Source organism: Electrona antarctica (assembly GCF_951216825.1).
Source record: "Electrona antarctica genome assembly, chromosome: 11".
NCBI lineage: Eukaryota > Metazoa > Chordata > Actinopteri > Myctophiformes > Myctophidae > Electrona > Electrona antarctica.
The window spans coordinates 42,764,473-42,787,328 of record NC_136792.1 but is presented as its reverse complement, the minus strand read 5'-3'; the positions used below and the strand labels follow the sequence as shown (position 1 = coordinate 42,787,328).

At 41.4% G+C, this 22,856-nt stretch overlaps 2 protein-coding genes across 7 annotated transcripts in view; one reads left to right on the top strand and one right to left on the bottom strand.

Annotated features, from left to right (window-relative positions):
• Positions 1 to 8,959, top strand: part of fli1 (Fli-1 proto-oncogene, ETS transcription factor) — a 58,504-nt gene extending 49,545 nt beyond the window's left edge. For all 6 annotated transcript variants that reach the window (XM_079515164.1, XM_079515163.1, XM_079515167.1 and 3 more), the window contains 4 exons: positions 483 to 542; positions 3,677 to 3,736; positions 4,901 to 4,948; positions 5,383 to 8,959. In XM_079515164.1, coding sequence (XP_079371290.1) covers positions 483 to 542; positions 3,677 to 3,736; positions 4,901 to 4,948; positions 5,383 to 5,912 — 698 coding nt within the window. In that variant the 3' untranslated portion in view covers positions 5,913 to 8,959. The remainder of the gene's footprint in view (positions 1 to 482; positions 543 to 3,676; positions 3,737 to 4,900; positions 4,949 to 5,382) is intronic.
• Positions 8,960 to 11,451: 2,492 nt separating this feature from the next.
• LOC306932224 (ATP-sensitive inward rectifier potassium channel 1-like) lies at positions 11,452 to 16,973 on the bottom strand. The gene is made up of 2 exons (XM_079513922.1): positions 16,946 to 16,973; positions 11,452 to 12,890 (listed from the first exon to the last, which is right to left on the bottom strand). The coding sequence occupies exon 2, from the start codon at positions 12,871 to 12,873 to the stop codon at positions 11,749 to 11,751; it is 1,125 nt and encodes a 374-aa protein (XP_079370048.1). The 5' UTR covers positions 12,874 to 12,890; positions 16,946 to 16,973; the 3' UTR covers positions 11,452 to 11,748.
• Between the last annotated feature and the right edge of the window lie 5,883 nt (positions 16,974 to 22,856).

Below are 22,856 nucleotides of genomic sequence, written 5' to 3'. Positions count from 1 at the left end.
ACGCTATGAACTTGTAGAACTGGTATTTTTCAACAGCTACATTTTGAAATAATGTTTAAAGTGGTTAAAAGCTACGGCGACACAGACACGTTCCAGGTCAATACAGCATTGAGCACTGAGGAGAGAGAGTGGCCTTCCTCCAGGAAACATATAGATCCTGTTGATGTGGTGGTAGCAGGTGGTGCTTTGAGATACTTAGCTAATCACACACATCCAAAGCACAGACGCTACTTTTTTATTGTGGTTAAATGATGCTTAAGGCCGGAGAGTAATGTAGCATACGAGGGTCTCTCTAGCATTGGCAGGCTTCAGTTGAATTGTTCTCGAGATGGACTTAATTATCTTAAGTGTGTAGGAGGCGGTGTTTGTCTTGTTCCAACTCCATTTTTGTCTCTACCAGATACAGTATAAAACATTTGAATAATTCAAATGAATAATCAATTTGTCTAATCAAGATTTTTCTTTCTTCTTTTTTTTTTTAGACCCTTCATATGATGCTGTACGGCGGACAGGATGGTCAAACAACATGCACAGTGGCAAAGGTGAGAGATTTACTGTATACGATGAACGGTTGAGTTTTTTCCGCCTGACAGTCATCATCTTATAACCTGCCATGGGTTAGTTTTAACCTGCCACGGGTTAGGGCCGATTCATACTCCTATTTTAGAGCCGAATAAAAGTCGGTTCGGCGCTGTAGAGCCTACAATGTGACGTCATTTGAGGTTTGGGGCGACGGGCACCGTCCTAAAGTCGGCTCTTCGGTGCTACTGAAAACTGAGTATGAATCGGCCCTTTGTTTGAACATGCCACGGGTTAGTTTTAACCTGCCACACATGTCCGGGGCCACGGGTTAGTTTGAACATGCCATGGGTTAGTTTGAACATGCCATGGGTTAGTTTTAACATGCCACGGGTTAGTTTGAACATGCCACGGGTTAGTTTGAACATGCCATGGGTTAGTTTTAACATGCCACGGGTTAGTTTGAACATGCCATGGGTTAGTTTTAACATGCCACGGGTTAGTTTTAACATGCCATGGGTTAGTTTTAACATGCCACGGGTTAGTTTGAACATGCCACGGGTTAGTTTTAACATGCCACGGGTTAGTTTGAACATGCCACAGGTTAGTTTGAACATGCCACGGGTTAGTTTTAACATGCCACAGGTTAGTTTTAACATGCCACGGGTTAGTTTTAACATGCCACGGGTTAGTTTGAACATGCCACGGGTTAGTTTTAACATGCCACGGGTTAGTTTGAACATGCCACGGGTTAGTTTTGACATGCCACGCATGTCGGGAGCGACGGTGTTGTCGGACTAATGCCTGTCGGACTGTTAGTATGTCTAACCAACGTATGCACCCCAATATATTGTGATAATTTTCAGTAGCACAATGGTTTGTTATCACAATTCCCCATGGTTGTTAGTCGGTGGGGCAGCATATGGTACACTGCAGAATCAGAATCAGTATGCATTTTATTACCAGGTATGTGTACACAAATTTGTCTCAGAGCAGTTGGTAAACATTTGAATTATTTACAACCATTCACCCCCTGAAGAAATCCAAGAAATTGCTAGAAGCTGTATAATGATGCAAGTCGAGGCTGGTATAGCAGTATAATATGTATGTATCTATACCTAAACAAATATGAATTGTTGGTTATTGCACATTGTACACCGGGTGCCGGGTGGTTACATATACATTCCACAATGCACTTCATAAATGAACAAATTATTGCACTTACTGTATTGCGTTGAGTACCAATCAAGGTTATTTAAACAGAGGGGAGCATTACATTTTTGTATACTGTATACATTTCATATAGTATACAGTCTTTGGTTGTCTTACTGCTCCTAAGCACATTTTTAAAGAAACAAATGAGACCTAAGTGACAGTTAGATGATCCATGAATGAGAAACAATATTTTCACTCCTTTCTGCCTCCTGATCATACAATGTGTTTTCCTTGTATACAGCGGTGCATACATCTACTAAAAGTATATAAAGTATCTACACATGTACAGTAATAAGTGGTTTTCACCAATTCAAAATATCACTTGCATTCATGGCAGAACATAGCAGATCTAGAAGCTCACATTGTGCTCACGTTGTGATGTGACATATTGTGAGCGTGTAGATCAAGTCATTAATAAGAATGTATTTTCAACTACAATGTAACGACCCTTATTAATTATTAATGACTTGATCTACACGCTCAGAACGAAAATACATGGCATGGATGCAACTGGGACGTATCCTCTCAGTGATGTATACCGATGACCTTGGTATACATCACTGAGTATACGTCCCAGTTGCATCCATGCCATGTATTTTCGTTCTGAGCGTGTAGATCAAGTCATTAATAAGAATGCATTTTCAACTACAACACGACCCAAATAGGGTCCCCGGGATGAAAGTGGCTTGTCGTTTTGTATGGTTGTATTGCAATAATAATGACGTGGTTATCAAAAAATCACCAGTGTGCCTTAGCACACCACTTGGGTACCACTGCATTAAACTTACATGGGAGAATGGACTCACAATGAAACTCAGCGAGGCAATGAGAGCTCCCTGGGACAGAGAGCTTGTCAAAAGAGTATCTTCTGTGGTGCCTCGACAGCCATCTGGGGCTATGGGATAGGATAGGAATGGATAGGATACGGATGGCTAGCATAGGATAGAATACTAATGGCTAGGATAGGATAGAATAATAATGGCTAGGATAGGATAGCATACTAATGGCTAGGATAGGATAGAATACTAATGGTTAGGATAGGATAAGATAGGATAGGAATGGCTATAGATAGATAGGATAGGATATATTAGGGATGTCCCGATCACGTTTTTCTGCTCCCGATCCGATTCCGATCAATAGATTTTTCCCGATACGATATTTTTATAGAAACACGTTTTAAAATAGTTCAAATAGCCTATCTACAAGCTCACAATGTCTCGATGTAGATCGGCTAGTTGAACTATTTTAAAATAGTAAAAAAATGGCACAATAGTTTAGGGATAAGGGATAAGGGTGGCTCAAGATGGAGCCCCCAGTCTAATATCATGATATGGACATAATATTGATACAAGGATGTTGTCTCCATCACGTTCTTTTGCGATTCCGATCATTTGAACACAACGCGGTCGGCCCCCGATTTCCCATCGCGTGATCCAACCCTACAGGACAGGATTGGATAGGTATTAAACTACCTGATTTGTTCTGATGCGGTATAAACCCAAACCCACCCAGCAGTCTGTGCATATTCAGCCAAACGCCCAAAAAGTATGTGCTAAGACCATCTGACCCATGTCTGGGATCATCCAAAGGGGAGTTCCAACATCCACAAAGTACACATGCAAAGCAGACCACCAAAGATTAAACCTTCTGCCTGCTGTCAGAGCATGAGAAGCAGGGTAGTTAAAAGTACTGGGTGCAGCCACAAGCCTTCTGCTCTGTTTGCTTTGGCCTGACTCTGACATGCCATTAAGATGTGTAGCCTGGTTATACATGCCCCAGTAATTCTCTCTCTCCGTTTCTCTTGCCTTGCTTAAATTTATCTTTTCAATTTCAGTCCCCTATACTACACTCTCACCCACTGTCACTCTCTTTGGCCCTGTTGTCTCTGTACCTCTTTGTTTCTTGGTCTCTCATTTTGTCACACTCTCTTTTCCCCCCGCAGGCTCACCAGTGGTTACTCAGAATGTCTCCAAGTCCACTGAGCAGCCCAGACCCCAGCCAGGTAATCACTCAATATAATAGAATGGAATAGAATACATTGCATGCATGTACGTACGTACAGTGTACACAGTGTGTGTGTGTGTGTGTGTGTGTGTGTGTGTGTGCGTGCGTGCGTGCGTGCGTGCGTGCGTGCGTGCGTGCGTGCGTGCGTGCGTGCGTGCGTGCAAGCTCACACGCGTGTGTGAGTCAATATAGTGTATTAATGTGTAGTATTGTATGTATTAGATATGTATTAGATATGTTCCCATGCTTTTTGTTCTTGCTTAATGTAAATCGCTCTGGATTAAGAGCGTCTGCTAAATGCCTAAATTGTAAATTGTATTGTGTACATAATAATAAATACATATAAATAAATACAAATTGAAGATTCTCAAATGATCATGTTCTATACAGCATCAATGTATGCCGTTTGGTATTAAAAAGAAGATTTCTTTCCCCGCAATGTCCCGCCCCATATTTGAATACTGTGCCCTGTTTGGTTATAGCCTGGTTCCAGACGAATCTGGTTGGCCGTCACCATTTCGGCCGTGAAGTCCTCCCACAATAGAGAGGGTCCAGACTTCATCTGCCTGGGGCAACGGCAGATGAAGTCTGGCTATGCGAGGCTAGGGCTACAACATGCCAGTCTCTCTCTGTCAACTGTTACACTGCCAGCAGACTGTGAAATTACAAAAAATGAATACGTCTGGAATGCTAATAGGCATAAACGGAAACTACATACCGTTGCTGTCAAAATAGTACCCTGCAAGTACTAAACCTGCGTGCATATCCAAAGTGAATCTATGAGCTGCTAATGTGTCCTATGTGCTGGACATGCAACCCCTGATTGATTGATTGATTGATTGAAATATTTATTAACAGTTTGCAGAATTACAGTATACATTTCAAGCACAAACTCAATACAAAGACTGTTAACTGTGAGTGGACGACCCAATTAAGCATTACACTTGTTTACAAGAGGGTCCACCATGTTCAATTCATCAAAACATTTAGAGACGTACAGATAGACACTACTATATAGTCAAAGAACAGAACAGGAATTCATCATAAGGGAGGTAAAAAGGGAAAAGAAACATATACAGTATTCGGTATTCTTTTACTGTTTGACCACATCACGTACCACCACTCTTACCACTAAGACATTTCTCTCTCCCGCTGGCCACAGATCCCTACCAGATTCTGGGTCCTACCAGTAGCCGTCTAGCCAACCCAGGTAAGATGATGAACGATGGTAGAGTACAGTATAATGGCCTTGAGTTTCGCTCATGTAATATATCTAGTATCAAATATATCTCCGGCATCCTTTCACTGTGTTATTGAGTGTACATTATTATTTCCCTTTTTTGTGAAATATTATGAAATGGCTCTAAAATGTACTTTTGTTCAGTGATGTCAGTGGATGATGAATGAGTCGTGGAGGAGGTTTTTAATATTGTATAATAATACATCTATTTGATTGTGTCCTTTCTATCTGCATGTGCATTAGCATTGCCCTCTGTCGGCGGCATTGTGATCTCCACAATGTTATTTACCGGTATGTTACTCTGCAGTCTCCAGACTATTATCTGGCCTGTATTTCTTGCCTCTGCCTATTAGCACCCCTTGTCCGAAGTACAGTTCGTGATGTGCGTGAACCTCTTTCTCCAGGTTCCGGACAGATCCAGCTGTGGCAGTTCTTGCTGGAGCTTCTGTCCGACGCTGCCAACGCTGGCTGCATCACCTGGGAGGGAACCAACGGCGAGTTCAAGATGACCGACCCGGACGAGGTGGCGCGCCGCTGGGGCGAGCGCAAGAGCAAGCCCAACATGAACTATGACAAGTTGAGCCGCGCGCTGCGCTACTACTACGACAAGAACATCATGACCAAGGTTCACGGCAAGCGCTACGCCTACAAGTTTGACTTCCACGGCATCGCGCAGGCCCTGCAGCCGCACCCCACCGAGTCCTCCATGTACAAGTACCCCTCGGACCTGGCCTACGTGCCCTCCTACCACGCCCACCAGCAGAAGGTCAACTTCGTGTCGCCCCACCCCCCGTCCATGCCAGTCTCCTCCTCTAACTTCTTTGGACCCACCCCCACGTACTGGAGCTCGCCCGCCGCGGGGATCTACCCGAACCCCGGCGTTCCCCGCCACCCCAACACCCACGTCCCATCCCACCTGGGCAGTTACTACTAATATACACCCGCCTTTGACCACACCCCCTTCCTCCTGAACCTTCTTTTCACCCCCTTTTTTTCTTCCCGCAACTAAGTCCACAATCGCTGACGTGCACTCGCAGACAACGCCAAACCAACTAAGACTGAATTCACGAGGAGACTCGTATCCTTGAGAAGGTTCCCTGCTCTTAAACGGCAAAATGAAGGATGCTAAAACTAAAGGAGTTTTTTTTTGTTGCGTGTGTGTGTGTGTATGTGTGTATGTGTGTGTGTGTGTGCGTGTGTGTGCGCGCGCAAGAATTTATATGCAAGAATTTATAAACAACTGGATGCTATGGTCCAAAAGATGGAATACTACTTAACTTTACAAGACTTAGAGACTGTTTTCCATGTTTTGTTTATGTATTTGGACGTGCGTCTGTACTTCCTGTGCCTTTCTCCTATACCTATGCCTCTGGAAAAGCTGCACCTACAGGCCAGTTAAAGTGCCTTCCCGAACTCTGACACGATGACACCCACACAGTCACACAGCAATAGGACGGGACAATGGACAGAGAAGCCTCCTCCCTCCATCCCTCTACCAGACATGGGCCTATAGTCTTTATGGGTCTCAATCTAACATCCTCCTCAGTACATTAATGTACATTAAAAGCTTTAAAGCATCTGCCTTTTTCACCGTCTCCAGCTCTGCTGGGGTTCTCTGATTCCCGCCACCATCTGTCTAACGTTATGTTCCCCGAGTCTCGTCTCGTCTCGTCAACGTCTGCTCATCCGTTTGTCTAGCATCCCTTTATGTGTGTGTGGAGGGTCTTCTGGAAATGGTTGGACAGCCTTTTTTTGCAGGGGAGGGGAGGAATCTCCCGGAGAAATGGACTTTTCTCAGCACTGAATGAAATTTGGCAACTGGAATATGCCATTCACAATTTAATTTATCCTCCAAACTGGAAGGCTAGAGAAGAGTTGGAAAAGGCCAGAGTTGGAAGCGCTGTATGTTTTCCAGACCTTGGGTCAGCAATTAATTGAACTCTTTTCAATTACATAGCAAGTGTTCTGCGTAAGTCTGCCTGGAGTGAAAGATGGGCAGTGTATGCACTTTTGAGTCATACCCATTGGCTCCATTGTGCTGGAAAGAAGGAGAAAAAAAAGTAATTGAAACAATTTGTGATAGTAATTCAACCCAGGTCTCATGTTTTCAGGGGCCCACACACCAGGCTGTTAAATGTTTGCCAGGCTGTTTTGCCTTTCAGCTGTGCCATTCCCAGATGTTTCATTGCTGGACCAAGTCAGTATTAATGTGAATGTCTTCTGGTTTGTAAAACATGCGTAAAGGGATACCCTACCTACAACAAAATCAAACTTTGTCAGACATTACACCATAGGAGCAGAAATAATTTTTATGAAAAGTGAATCACTAGCCTACACTCTGTGGTCAATGAAAATAAGATAAACCCTAAAGATACCTTATGCAGCATCTACTTGCTTGAATTCATCTACAATAGTTTTCCTTTTCTTCCTAAAAACACTTTGTGGATGCTTTTATTCAACGTGCCTTTTGTTTTTAGCATGGTTAACAAGAGTGGCAGTTTTAGCGCTAACCCATACCCACAAGGCTACAGAGTATTATGCCTGTTGGAATAGCATTGGATCTTACCAATCATTGTCAAAATACATAAAACACCGCTAAATCTGACAAAAGCTCTGACAAATTTTGATTTTGAAATTGACTCTGACAACGGCGGTTGTCATGGTTGGTCACTCTTCATCCATCAAGGCCAGTCCCTTAGGTCGACTCAAAGAAGTGGCTTCACAGTAAGTCATGTCATTTTAGCTATCATATCAATATACCATTTTCAGTGTATCATGTCTGGATCTTAATTTGAGAGCATGTGATTTTGAATGTCAGTTTGTCATTGTTGATATAACGACCAAACAGCCAAAGCACATATGCTCATCTCAAATCAGGATTCAAGCTTAATGTAACAGTATTATGTCAAAGCATGTCCACATTCAGGTAGTGTCAGTTAGTGTTCTTCATGGAAGAAAAAAAAAAGTATTACTAAAAATAGCTGAAAGTGGACACTTGAAAATAAATTACTTGGAAATAAGTAGTTTATCAAAACCGATAATAGTATGACAAGATGAAACAAAGAAATCCTCAGATTCGCGAATGCTGTGCGTTCGTCAGACCTATTTTCTATTATTTTGTAAGCAACAGTCAACTAGGCATTAAAGCAACTTACTGTATAAATTAAGCAGAGTTATTTTCATATGTGACACAGTATTAAAAGAAAATCAAGAGAATTAATACGAGTTGACCTCGGTCAAAAATGCAAACCTTTTGAAGTCCGTTTCTGCTACATAGTATGTTCAACATTTTAAGGGTTTTTTATCTGTACATTTGGGCAATACATTTTTACATTGTGTGTTTTTTTTTGTTTTTTTTATCGTTATTATTCCTGAAATTTGGTTTGTAACGTCCTCAGTGCCTTGAAGTGCACAAGATATTGTCTAGTTAATTCTACCACAAATGCCTGCTTGAGTCTTAATCAAATAGCCAACATTTCTTTGTACATTATATACAACATACAATGAATATGGATGCTTTTCATTGTTAAATTATGTTTGCTGCCTAATAACCCCTGGAATTGGCAGCTTATCCTGTGCCTTAACATTTGCCAGGTATATTATGCAAAACCATAAATGAATAAAAAAGATTACAGACTGATAATATCTACAGCCAGCTTCTCTTAAGGTCTCCCAGCTTTAAATGAACAAATAAAAAGGAACATGTCATTTGTAGCATGAAGAAAACGTTTTAAATATGTACCCTTAACTACCATGTTTCAAGAGCATTAATATTCATCAAAAAGGGAACTGTGCTACTTCTTATACACCATGTATTTTGGATATCAAATATATATATATAAATATATATATATGTGTAATTTTGCAATTAACCAGTGTATTATTATTATTGTCATTCCTGCAATGTATGAAGTAATACCTTTTGAAAAAGGGCTTTTGTATAGGAAAAAAATGTGACAAAATAAATGTTTTTACCTCTCAGGTTGCCCTCCAATGTCTGCCAATTGCCTTAACAGAACGCAAAAGCCTTTCATTCCTAATGTTGACATTTGACACAAAAGTTGTCTCCAGCTATTGACGCGACTCCCTTTTGTTCATCTCTGCTTCATATACAAATGGTTGACTTCAGTGCGCGACTCATACTTATATCAATATCATCATTAATTACTTGGTAAATACACTTGGGGATCTAAATTTGTCTCAATTAATTATTTATAGTGCCTCCTGGTGGCACTATAAAGAGCCGATGTGAAAAATGCAGGGCAAAGGTTTGTCCTTGGCCTCTAGGGAGTGTGCATAAAGTTTTACACAGATCGGTGCAGTTATAGGTAAAATAGGCCAGTTATAGCGCCACCATGAGGCTGATTTGAGAAGTTTCAAGTGGCATTTGTTCCTCGGCCTAGTGGGAATGTGCATGCAAAATTTCACGGAAATTACACGATGTGTTCAAGATTTGCAGGATTTTGTTCAAAACGGAGCACTAATGCGAACTTTGGAAGCCAATCTTAGCCAATCATGGAGTATGAAAAATCTGAAAGACCTGTTTCGTTGAATGGCTATAGGGAGACTGTGTTTGCATGATGTTTGGACAAAATCTGTAGGCCTAGGTGTAAAGTCAAAAACTGTTTTGCAAATATCGGCTTCCTGGTGGCGTTATAACAGGCCCATATGAAACATTTGGGGCAGAGGTTCAGCTCTGGCATCCAGGGAGTGTATGTTCAGAGTTTGGCTGTGATCAAGCCAACAGTGCCAGAGATTAGCTGTTCACAGATGGACACACGGACGGACGGAAAAACATACTCTCGCCATGCCTTCAGCCTGGTGGAGACAACTTGTGTAAAACTGCATCAAAGGTGGGTTAGTGCCCATTCAAATGCTTGATTGTACACCTTGAGATTTATTCATCCAATCTTCTTCCCCTGATTGTATCCGCAACTTGCTCAAGTGTTCTAAAAGGTTACCACGTAGTCCTTCCCTTGCCTTGCTATATTTGTCTCCTTTAATTGTTCAATATAATGAACAATGGTTAGCATGCAGCAGGTGTACAGTAAGTATAGCATGTGCAATACAAGACAATCGTGGCCATATTAAACTCCTTGTGAATGTGTATGCTGTGGCAAAGGACATATGCTTCAAGTGATTGGACATCTGTTAAGCCTTGGGGACAATTGTGGGCTTGTTGGTATTCAGTATGCTAGAGAATCTCGTACCCACTTACTGCGATCTCTAATCAGTTAAAGATTGCATTAAAACTCCTCATTTGTCATTGAAATTCATGACGGGTGAGTTTTTTCAATTCCCATGAACTATATGGGGACAGCCATGCAGCAACCCAAGATACAAACACAACGTTCCAGTTATTCAATTATTCAATTGTATCTATTTTATATACAGTTTCTCTTTGAGGTCAAATACTGTAGGTGACTTGTGACATAAGTCCTTCTGCATAACAGACACAGACGACACACGCCTTGCCGCCGTCTCTCGAAATGACGAGTTTTGGTGTCATGTTTAGAAGCCTCTGGCTAACGTGGTGGCCGCAACAGCTCTCACCTTTCAAATGATCAAGCTCCTCTGTTTTTGGATCACATGCTCGTTTGCTGTCACAACTTCACACTGTTTGTGTATGAAGATATGTCATAGGGGTTGGCACCTGTCATTTTATGTTGCCCCGACCCCGTTTTTATCATGACCCACATATGAAGCTACGCAGGCTTGCAAGAATGATTCCACCGAGAGAAATTATTTTGAATGAAAAAAATATATTTTATTTGATTCATTACAATGTTTTTCCCTGAGATCAAAAACAAAAAAAGCCATATAAACAGTGTTGGTTTTCATGCTATGTACACGTGCTGCATGCAGCCATAATTTAAAATGAGAACTGTGTTCAATGATACTCTTATAAGAGAAAACCACCTCTAACTCTGTTTTAGTGCCTCAGTATCAGATACCTCATAAAAAAACAACATGATTTAAAAGTATTTAAGTAGAGACTTTTTCTACAGTGCAGAACAACAATCATTTCTCTGTCTAGTCAGTAAGTGTAATGGTTAAGGCACATGTCACTTTCTCTTTCTTTCCATTGTCCTCCTATTTCTGAAATGTGCTCGACGTTCGACGCCGGAGGTCAGGTTAAACAACTCGTCTTCATTCGCCACCAGAGGCTGAATATATTTGCAAAATATAATTTCCCGTTTGCAATTCCGTTATTCTTGAATTGCAAAAGAAGCATTCTTATCCTGCCGGATCTCACCTCGCATTCTGAAGACGGGTTTGGAGTCAGCAGACATTGACAGGCTTGGTCTTACATACAAAGAAATACATCACAATAGCACAGAATGTATTTCCCTGTTCTTCTTATCTGTGTTAACTCAAGTAAGAATGTCTTTGTCAGTTTGTCTTTACTTCAGTTCTAATTGCTGAAGTAAAGAATTGCACATTCTGTCAGCCCACTGCATCACCCCACTTTTGGCACTTATGAACAGTTTCCGCTCTTTATACTTTCCTTTTAATTGTTGTCTCCCAGCTGTGTATTCCAGTACTTGCTCCACTTTTTCCTCTACACCAAATCATTTCGCCGACATTAGCCGACTAACAAGCACACAATGCGTCACATTGTGAGCTTGTAGATCGGCTATTTTAGGGAAATGTTTTCCCCGGAATGGAGATGCTAGGTTTCATGTGCATGGTTTCAAGCTTCCTCTTAACAGAGGAAGCTTTTCTGCCAATACGGTGGCAACGTCCACCCACAACAAGTGCTCAGTAAGTCACATCTTGGTGATATTGGTGTGATGATCACCGATATCAATCACCTCAAAGCCCTGGTTGTCCCGTCCGTCTTTGGAGTGGAGATGGTGGCCCTTTATGTTGTGGAAGCAGTAGGCGCAGTGCGCAGTGGTCACGGGCACCACTTTAGAGAAGTTGGAGAAGTCCACTCTGTACTTGCCCTCCTTGCTTCTGGAAATGATGGGCATGAACTTGTAGCCCCACATGATCTCCTGGGGTATGAACGAGGTTCGGACCTGACACGTGGAGCTGGTGGACTCGGCCGTGCCGTCCAGGAACACCACCAGCTCAAACTCCTGCCTGTGGAGCGTGTCAATGGCCATCTCGAAGAACGGGCTGCCCTTGTTGATGACGTGGTACAGCGTGAGGGGACAGACGAAAAAGAGGTTGTCCTTTCCGGCGTCGACCATGAAGTCGATGTTCACCTGGTCCATGATGATGGTCTCCCCGTCCGGCGTGATGGTGGTCCTCAGCAGCTTGCCGTAGATCTGGCTCCCGATAATCATCGTTTTACGCATGTTGGCCACCCTGATCGACAAGCACAGGGCGCCCTCTTTTGGGGAGATGACGGCCATGTCACTGAACAAGATGGTCTTGGCTCTCTTCTTGGGCAAGGAGATTTTGGCCAGGATGATTCCACACATGAAGCAGTTGATGATGGCTCCGATAAGGGACTGGATGATGATGAGGGCGACGGCGCCGGCACACTGAGGCGTGATGGCCCGGCCGCCGTATCCTATGGTGGTCTGGGTCTCCAGGGAGTAGAGGAAGGAGGTGGTGAGTCCAACGACGTTGTCCACGCACGGGGTGTGGCCCTCGGGCTGCGTCTGCCACGTGAGGTCCCCGTTGCTGCGGGCGATCCAGTACCACAGCAGGCCGAATATGAACCAGCTGAGGGTGAAGGAGGCGATGAAGAAGAACAGGACGAATCTCCAGCGGAACTCCACGAAGGTGGTCCAGAAGTCGGCCATGAAGGCAAAATGGGTGCTGTAGTTGACGTTCCCGAACTCGATGTTGCAGCGGCCATCTTTTGTCACGAGCCGTGCCTTGCGGATCCGCCGCTCCGCCAGCCTCTCCTGGATGCGCTCCCGGAAGTAGCCAAGCATTTTCGAGTTGACACGACCTAGTGGAGAAATGACAGAGTACAGTGAGCAAGGAAATGTTTCTGAAGAGAAATATTGAAGTCAAGTAAAAACAATTAACATAATAATACTTTAGAACACCGTTTCCCAAACAGTTGGGTTGGGACCCATTTGTGGGTCCCGGACACATCCCTTAGTTGTTGTTTGCTACATTTGGTTTTTAATTATTATTATTTGAAAACATTTTCAAAAAACATTCCCAAAGAAGCCACACTTTTCATGAATTAACACGGAGCCCGCCAGAACCGTAGTAACCGTAGGATTCAATTAATCGTCTAGCCTGCCAGAACCGTAGGCTACGTTTTCCAGGGTTTATATTCTTTAATCCATGTTTTGATCCGATCGAATCGTTAGCTGCCGCTAATTAGCATAACAGTCAAAGTGGGACAGTGGCCGCGGCCATTTTGAAGATGCGCGCGCATCCACTTGCACTCTATGTGCTGCTTTCAATGGCCTGTATCTCCAAATCGGCGCAATGAATGTCGTTTCTGGTGAAAACAAGGTTTTAATTTCAATGGCCGACAGCAGGCGCTGTGATACTCGCGGTCAGGTTTTTTAGAACACAATATTTAAGACATAGTGAAAATAGCCGATCTGCTATTTTCACTAGTTTGGGTCCCGGGCGAATATCTAATTTCAGTTTTGGGTCACAGGCTGAAAGGTTTGGAAACCACTGCTTTAGACAATTTGGTTGTTTGGTATTACGGATCATATTTAAAGAAACCTGTTAAAGTGCTTGCCAACCTCTCCTCTACTCTATGAGGCATGCTATCTCTTCTCAGTCTAGTGCAGCGCGAGGCTTGCCGCTTCATCCAGAGCTAATTTGGAGCTTAGGCATATGTTTTTTGGCTGCACCCGACTAGACCGCAGAGCAGTGATTTAAGGTGAGTGCAGGCCTGTGTCACTCGCACTCTCGAGGCAGTCGTAATACATGAGAAACATCTTCTGATGCATGATATTCCTCCCAACCATTTTCTTCTCAATATTTGCAGTATATTTCTCCCCTGACATATAACTGCCCATCAAGTGTTACACCAAGCAATGTGTCTCTTGAACAATAGCTGGTTCTTGGAGTGAAAGGGACAGCTGATTATCATTCTTAGTGCCACGTTTATTTATTAAAATTCTTTAGCTTTTTTGCTACTTTCAAAACAAGCCTTTCAAGTCAAGTAATAGTTGTAGTTTAGACTGCAGTGTTTCTTAGTTCAGTTATACTATTTGATGCAAAATAAATAGTTGTATCACCTGCAAATAAAGCATTGCACTTATCCAAAACATATAGCGTGTCATTGGTAAATATTGCAGAATACTGGCCCAACTGCCCTGGGTTACGGCTCACTGTAAACATTTAGAGAACAACAATTACACAGGCTGCATCCTATGGGATAAGTATCTACTGTATACATCCAATTGATTGCTGTTGGACCTAACCAATATGAATAGATTCAGTTTATTTATGAATAATAACGTAAATAATGTTTTATAGACTTTTTAAGTCTATAAAATGCAGTTCCAACCATTGTTTTCTTGTCAGCATAAGATAAGCATTTGTCTCCCAGCTTTGTCAGTAGGCTACTCTGCATGTAGAGCTATAGCTGCCCTGCCAATGAATGACAAATGACTGCTATCTTTCAGTTCTAAAGCAGTTTCCAACAAGCTATATTTAGCACAAAAGGTTGTTAAAATATAAAAAAATGCATAACCAATGGCAAAGAAATATCCTTCCTTGTGATACTCTTTCATCACAACAATGAAATATAATGATCAAACTTTTAACACTGCCCCACCCAGCTTCAGTACATACACCTGGCACTGGCACAACCGTCTGACTCGGTGTGGACTAAAGCAGGGGTTCTCAACCCGTGGGTCGCGACCCCTCGGGGGGTCGCCAAATTATTTTAGGGGGTCCCCAAATTATTAAAAAAAAAAAAAAAAGGTTTTTTAAATTTTATTTTCACGATTTTTCAAAAATAGCAGACCTACAAGCTCGTAGCGCGCCACTCAGTGGCGCGCTATGAGCTTGTAGATCTGCTATTTTTCAATAGCTAAATTATAACAATGCTTAAAACACCAAAAGGGGTTCCCGCCCAAAATGGTTTAAGGTTATTGTAGCAGTCAATTTATATTGGGGGTCGGGAGGGGGCGGGGTGGGGGTCCCGAGACATTGCCAAAGCATTTCCGGGGGTCCCCGGCCAAAAACCTTGAGAACCCCTGAGTTAGGGCCTCATTGGCCTGTTCAGCTATAGCTACAAGCTGCTATGTGCACGTGCACACACTTATCCCTGCTGAATGTTTATAATCCTGTGTGTATGCCATGCTGTAGTATTATTTACCTTATTATTGTACACAGCATAACTTCCCACCACAGCAAGTTCAGAATGTCTTGAATAGGCAGTGTACAAAGGACCAGTTTCCTAAAAGCATTGTGAGCTTTTGTATAATAGATTTGAAAAGTGCATGGTGTCGCTGTCCCAGAAAAGAATGCCCAACTTTGTCATACGTTATTTATGTTTCGGCGGCAGCATAGGCACAATTTGGACGCATTTTGGACATAAAAGGTTTCCACACAACAACAACAATGGATTAACCACCCTAGTGTCCCTATTCTGGGGAAAACATTTAGTAAAATATTAACTTTCTTTTTTTTTGTTGTAAATGAATGCCCTACTACATGATCATACTACAGTGTCACACAAAAGTATAAAAAATAGCAGGTCTGCAAGCTCAAAACATGGCGTGAAGGAATGGATTTTGAACTTGTAGATCTGCTGTTTTTGCTACCCTGGAAGGTAACAGTTTTGGACATATGAGGTTTCCACCCGAGTCCGACAAGAAAAGTCCGAAAAACAGGAGTATAGACGCCTGGGGGACCCCGGTCAACTATGTACTGTAGGGTAAAGGTTTTAAGTGGTTAATTAATATGGACCAACAGGTTTTGGAATATCCAACAGCTGCATAAAGACAACAATCTGTGGTCCCATCACCGGTAATAGGCCTACTATCTTATAAATCTACTGTTTGATGGATGGTAACCATGGTGAGAATAAATGCAGTTCTTTGTCCTTGCCAAGTCTCCCAAACTACTAATTTGGAAGATGGTGGATTGGTTGTTAGAGAGTGTTACACAAGCAGTGCCAAACACCTACTGCAGTGAGCTTATATGTTTTTGTTTCTAAAACCCTCAGCTTACTTGTCTTAAATCATGCATTTTCTGCTAAGTAATCCAATAATCATTGGATTACTGTTAGCAGGCTCCCTTTTGATCGGGTCCCAGTTCACCAGTTCACACCTCATGATTAGGCCTAACATTGTTCCACACTGTAACACGATATGTTGTACTCAAAACAATTTCCACGTTAGGCACACTTATTATGCTGACAACAAATAGCTTCAGGTGAAAACTAAATCACTTCACACCTTTCACAATAACATGATCAGCAACTCTTTGTTGAGTTGATTAAACTGATGGTTTATCATCATTGATCGACCACTATTCCATCCCATGTTCTAATACTGCTACAGCCCAAGTTATTGCTCATTATTATATTCTTGGCGGCCGTTAATGATAAACTAATTATGCAGTGCTTGCATGATTTCAACCTGCACAATAAAGTTGATTTGATTCAGAAGGTTAATGAAATAAATTATATATTTTTGGCTCAATTGCTCTTTGCTGATTGGTTCTCTTTAACTGGTAATAAGAGCACAAGCGTGAGACCACAGTGAGTCTGATAACATTATTTATGGTGTAATCTTTCATTCATAATATTTGGAGAGAGCAGTCATCACAATATCAGCTCACTATAATATGGAACTGTGTTCTATCATATAGTAACTGCTATCAGTAGCACATGTTCACCACATTTTTAGGGCAATGAAGAACATTTTAAAATTAGGCATGGTGACAATTGAAGCAGAGATAGGATTGAGTGACTAAACCCCAATCAAATATTCACATAGACCAAAGAAAATGTGTACTGTACAATCAATTGTCATGTGAGTAACAATTGATTGAGTAAGAGTAATCCAAACTCACCTCTTGAAGGACTCGAGTACAAATCCTCCCCAAAGTAAATCCTGTCTTGTGTCGTCCTTTGGCTGGATATTGTTCTCTGATGCCTCCAGGTAAACTCCTTTGTGCCTTTATACCGGCCCCCTTGGCGAACTGGAATCACGCAGGTAAAGTTCACGCCCACAGAGACTTCACGCCCCCCCCACCCCCACCCTCACACCCCACCCCACTCAACCGCACCCTCCCGCTTATGCTACTGGTACCACTGAAGAGCAGTGGTTCTCAAACTTTATCAAGTCAAGGACCTCCAAATTGATATGGGATCTGAAAATGTTTTGTGCCAAGAACCCCCAGAGGAGAAGATTTATATAAAAACCATAAAAATTATTAAAAACTTTCCAAACATTTTAGATATTTTTCCAATCATTTTCAAAAATAGCAGATGTGCAAGCTCGCAGCATGGTACGAAGTGACGCACTGTGAGCTTGTAGATCTGCTGATTTAGATCTACAGTACTTACTTTACTTATACTTATGCCTATCGCTCCCTTTCATGGAGCATAGGCCGTTGACTACGGTCCGCCAGAGTCCTCGGCCTTCTTTTCCAGATGTTTCCATGTTAGTCCACACTGCTTGATGTCAGTCTCAAGGTCCCTGCGTCAGGTGTTCTTCGGCCTTCCCCTCTTTCTTGTGTTTTAGATCTAGCCAACTTATAAATAGATAAAGTGGTGAAAATGATTGAGCTATGTTAACTTATTTTGCTGGACCCCCCCCGGGCCCCCCCAGGACCCCTGGGGGTCCTACAGACAGGTCGACCTCTGCCAGCCACTGCCCTGTTCTTCAAATTCACTGTAGTGAATTCCACAGGAGAAGATGATGAGCATCAGACACACCATAAGGTATCCGGAACGCTCGCCTTAAAACTCACGCGCACGCTCGGTTCTTGTATTTGTTGTACTGAGAATAAGGTTAGAAATAAGTTTAGGGTTGGACAGTTTTACTGGGGTTAAAGTTAGGAGTAAGGTTAGGTTTACCTTTTAAGCATACAGTAGGCCTAGTTTACTTGGGTTAGCCTACGTATAGGAATAGGAGGCTGAGCATGCAGGTGTATGACTGCGTTTTGAGGCGAGTATTCCAGTATTCCATCATAAATATGTGACTGATGTGATATATAAATATGACATCCACTACTTCCTACCCTTACAAAGCTTCAAAGAAGATCAACATCACAGTCTCTATTATTAAAGAGCATACCGTAGTCTTATGAATGAATAATTGTAGGGATGGTGTCAGCTGTGCTCTTGAAATATTGGCAGACAATCTGTGTTTGTGTCTCAACCATGAGATGCACGTATGCAATATTTACTGTAAAAACATGTGCATGCACGCACAGTGTTGTGTGTGTATTGTTGTTTGGAGAAATAAAGATTTCAATCCCTGACAGTTTTGTTAACCCCGTGGAAATAAGTGGAAATACACACAGGTTCAGTTCAGTCCAGTTTATTTATTTTGGTCATTAAAAACAGATTAATACAGTGCCTGCTTTGTGTTTTTTGCAAAAGAAACATTGACCAAAAAGGTGTAGGCTGAAGCCTAAGCTTATTGTGCCTACCCTTCTAACAAATAAATGGCTTTCATAGGTAAAATAATACAACAAGGTAGAGAGACATACAAGCTATACTATGTAGAAAATATCAAGGAAAAGTAAAATGTTGCAGAGTCATGTGTCATACTGCTATAGAAGTAGTTGTAGTCTGTGCACGTTCATGAAATATATATTCGGTGAGTCCTGAGTACAGTGGCGCTGCGCTGTCGCTGTCCATGAAACATCAGCACTTACTCGCTACTTCAAATAAATCCCTTGCTGGCAGCTGTCTGGACACCTGGGCTGGTGATCCAGCCTGACAGCGTTGCGGGTTCGGGTCCCGATACCGACGACCTTTGCTGACTGTCTTCCCCGAATCTCTCTCCCCATTTCCTGTCAGACTACTGTTATCTATCTATCATTAAAGGCAAAAGGCCCTGGGCCATGGCTCAGTGGTCCAGGCACCTTGGCTGGCAATCCAGTCTGGCAGTGTGCCACTCCCGATCCCGACGGCCTTTACTGCATGTCTTCCCCCCCATCTCTCTCCCCATTTCCTGTCAGCCTACTGTCTGTCCCTCCATAAAAAAATTAAATAAAGGCGAAAGCCGCAAAAATAAATAAATCCCTGTAGCTGTAACAAATAAAAATCTATTTTGATTAACACTTGACACACATATTTTATGATGTACAAACTGATCCACAAGCTAAGGTGTCACATTCATCACACACACACACACACACACACACACCCACACACACACACACACACACACACACACACACACACACACACACACACACAATAAACACCATTAATCTTGAACCATAGGGCGTAGGTAGGTCATATCAGATTTTTCCTGGATACCTTGGATCATGACACAACTTCCCACAGAGGCCGTCTAACTAGATTTTCAACCATGTAGTATTTTCTTCAAAACACTATTTTATTTAAAGTTTGAATTATTATAATTTGTTAAATCTTTTAAACATTTTGACAATAACGATATGACTAAAGCAGGGATGCGAGGCTCATCCACATGAGCTTGCAACGCATTGTGAGCTTGTAGATCAGCTATTTTCAAATGGCCGAAATGTATATAGGGCTTATAGTGGTTTAATAATAATAATAATAATAAAACTTTATTTGTATAGCACCTTTCATGACATGAAATGCAGCTCAAAGTGCTTTACAGAGCAATTGAGAAAGAAAGAAAAGAAAAGAAAGGCATAAACATTAAAAAACAAGAGCAGTAATGCAATACAGTGAGGACATGAATAACAAAAAATTAAAAGATCAATTAAAAGCAAGAGTGTAGAAGTGGGTCTTGAGCTGTGCTTTAAAAATGTCTACAGAGGCTAAGTGAATGTTTTGTCATAATAATGAAAATCTACAAAGTAACTAGTAGCCTAACTAAAGTTTTCAAATAAATGCAGTGGAGGAAAAAGTACAAAATTTAGATCTGAAATGTAGTGGAGTACAAATACCTCAAAATTGTACTTAAGTACAGTACTTAAGTAAATCTACTTAGTTACTTCCCACCACTGCATGAAACATTAAACAGTCTGCGAGTGAAAGAAGTAAGTGGAACATGTAGAGTTCCCCTGGGCAGAACAGTGACTCTGCTCTATTCATGGGGCGTGTTGAGAGTTTTTTTTTTGAAGGCTTGTTTGACGGGGTTGAACTTGGCCGTTGCGAGTCATTTTTCACCTCTATTATTTCCAGTAAAAGTGATGGAAACCATGTATTGCCTTACAGACTTTGGTGCCTTTTCATGGAATGTGTGATTCCATGAACGACCCTCTACCAATACATTAATACATACATTATCGGGTTCTCAACCCGTGGGTCGCGACCCCTCGGGGGGGTCGCCAAATTATTTTGGGGGGTCCCCAAAATATTTTCAAAAAATAAAAATAAAAATACAATTTTATTTTCACGATTTTTCAAAAATAGCAGACCTACAAGTTCATAGCGCGCCACTCGGTGGCGCGCTAGGAACTTGTAGGTCTGCTATTTTTCAATAGCTAAATTATAACAATGTTTAAAACACCAAAAGGGGTTCCCGCCCCAAAATGGGTTAATGGTTAATGTGGTTAAACGCTAACGTGACATGGATGCGTTCCAGGTCTCAATGGGTTAATACACTATCGGTTGTTTTTGTTTTCAAATGAAAAGATTGCTTGAGCTTTAAATCCCTGTGATTGCCTATGGGATGAGAGTACTTAAGCTATTAATTAATTGGGGAGTGAGTGATTAGCCTTTTGTTTAATAAAATAATTGCTTCAGGGCAATTTCGTAAGACAATAGCTGCAGCAATGGGTCAATCAGCTGCTTATTTGAAGTACACGCACAGTGGAACTATTATCTTGATGAAAGAAGAAATTAAATACATCTGTTGAATGCCTAAATTAGACCTCAACTCAACTAATATTAAACTTCACATTATTGTCACATGACCAGTTTACATGTGTACAAGAATGGGGTGACATTGCGGTCCTTTTAGAAACTCTGAAAATAATAGCTACAACAACAAATTTCTGGAATGGACATTTTAAATATTAAGAACCCAGATGTTATGGACTGTCTCGTTATCTCCCTGTCTCCCGTTGCCATTTGTTTCTAGGTTTTCCTCCCAAGCCTTCTGTGAGTGTTCAGTGTTTCTGGGTTGTGTCCCACATCTGCTCTTTGCTTGTGTCTTGTGACTACGTTGTACATTTTGACCCATGACTGCTTAATAAATCATCATAGAACTAGCTCTGCTCTGCCTGCTGGTGCCTGCATTTATACAAAATACAGAGGTACCGTACTACACTGTACGACAAATACTCTACTGGTCTCCTCTTCATTTATATAAGAACAAATTGAAGTATGTTCTGATTTATCAGATCACTTAAATTATTATTACTACTACTACTACTACTACTACTATTATTATTATTATTATTATTATTATTATTATTATTATTATTATTATTATTATTATTATTATTATTATCTGTTTTGCTTGGTTGCTCTATGGTTTTGACACCATGCAAAACATTTATTGCCAACTATGTTGGCAATCCATTATCAAATAATCAGGTCATAGATAATCAAGTATTTCAATCATGTTATAGACTTTTATTTATTATACTACAATCATGTGAGGCCTCGCATAAGCTCTTTGGGCTTCTTGCCTCCTCCTGCGGTACTTTCCCTTTTATATTTTGCATATTCTTTTGTATTGTCTTTATATTGTGCTCAATCAATCAATCAATCAATCAATCAATCAATCAATCAATCAATCAATCAATCAATCAATCAAATAATTTGGGCCCAACTCCCCCAACCCCATCACACCAGATAAATTGATAGGTGAAATAGAAAGTTTTGGTGGTTTATTTTTTTGTTTTAATAATAATATTTTATTGAATTTGTATGTTTTCACATGGGGATGTGTCATATCATACTATAATTAACTCAATGTCTGAATGTCTGTCAGAAACACTGCCGTATCTCCTCATTGCCCCTTCTGGGCACAGGTCTCCACCAGCAGGATAGTGTGATGTTTGGCAAAATGTTGAGTAATATAAACATGTTTTTGTTTGTTTGTTTTTTGCAACAATTTTCTTCATTTTCTAGAGGAAATGCAGAGCCAGATCACTCATAGCATCTCTGAGGATAGAATTGTGGATGAGCAGGACATGTAGCATTTTGTACAAAACGGGCCACTCCTGAAAACTTTGGAAGGCAATATTAGCTAATCAGTGTAGAATCTGAGAAATCCAACAGGCTCGTCTTGATCACATGACTACAGAGATCATGTATACCGATTTGCATGAGATTTGGATGAAATCTGTGCGACTAACATAAACAACGTGTTTTGCAGAAATCGGCCTCATGGTGGCGCTATTATTGGCAGATGTGGAGGGATGCAGGGAAAATGTTTTTCCATGGCCTCTAGGGAGTGCGCATACATAAGTTGTATACAGATTGATGCAGTTATAGGTAAAAACAGGAATTGCCCTGTTATAGCGCCACCGTGAGGCTGATTTGGAAAAAGAATTGTGGCATGTCCTCCTCTGCCTAGTGGAAATGTGTGTGTATAATTTCACGGAAATTGCACACTGTGTTTGTGATTTGTGGCATTTTGTTCAAATGCCACAACGCGGCGTACCCCCCGCGGCCACAAGGCGTCAAGTATTTTTATTAATGAACGGCAATTAAAGATATTTATGGGGGGGCAATATCTCACAACGGGTAAGGGCTAGTGTATATAATTTGACAACTTGCAGTCATTAAAACTATTACAATAATTACAATATTTTTCAGATAAACTAAAAATAACCAGCTTTATGGAACGAAAAGTAA

Excerpts from the sequence above, each read along its gene's own strand:
- LOC306932224 (XM_079513922.1), bottom strand. The coding sequence starts at position 12,873 with ATGCTTGGCTACTTCCGGGAGCGCATCCAGGAGAGGCTGGCGGAGCGG.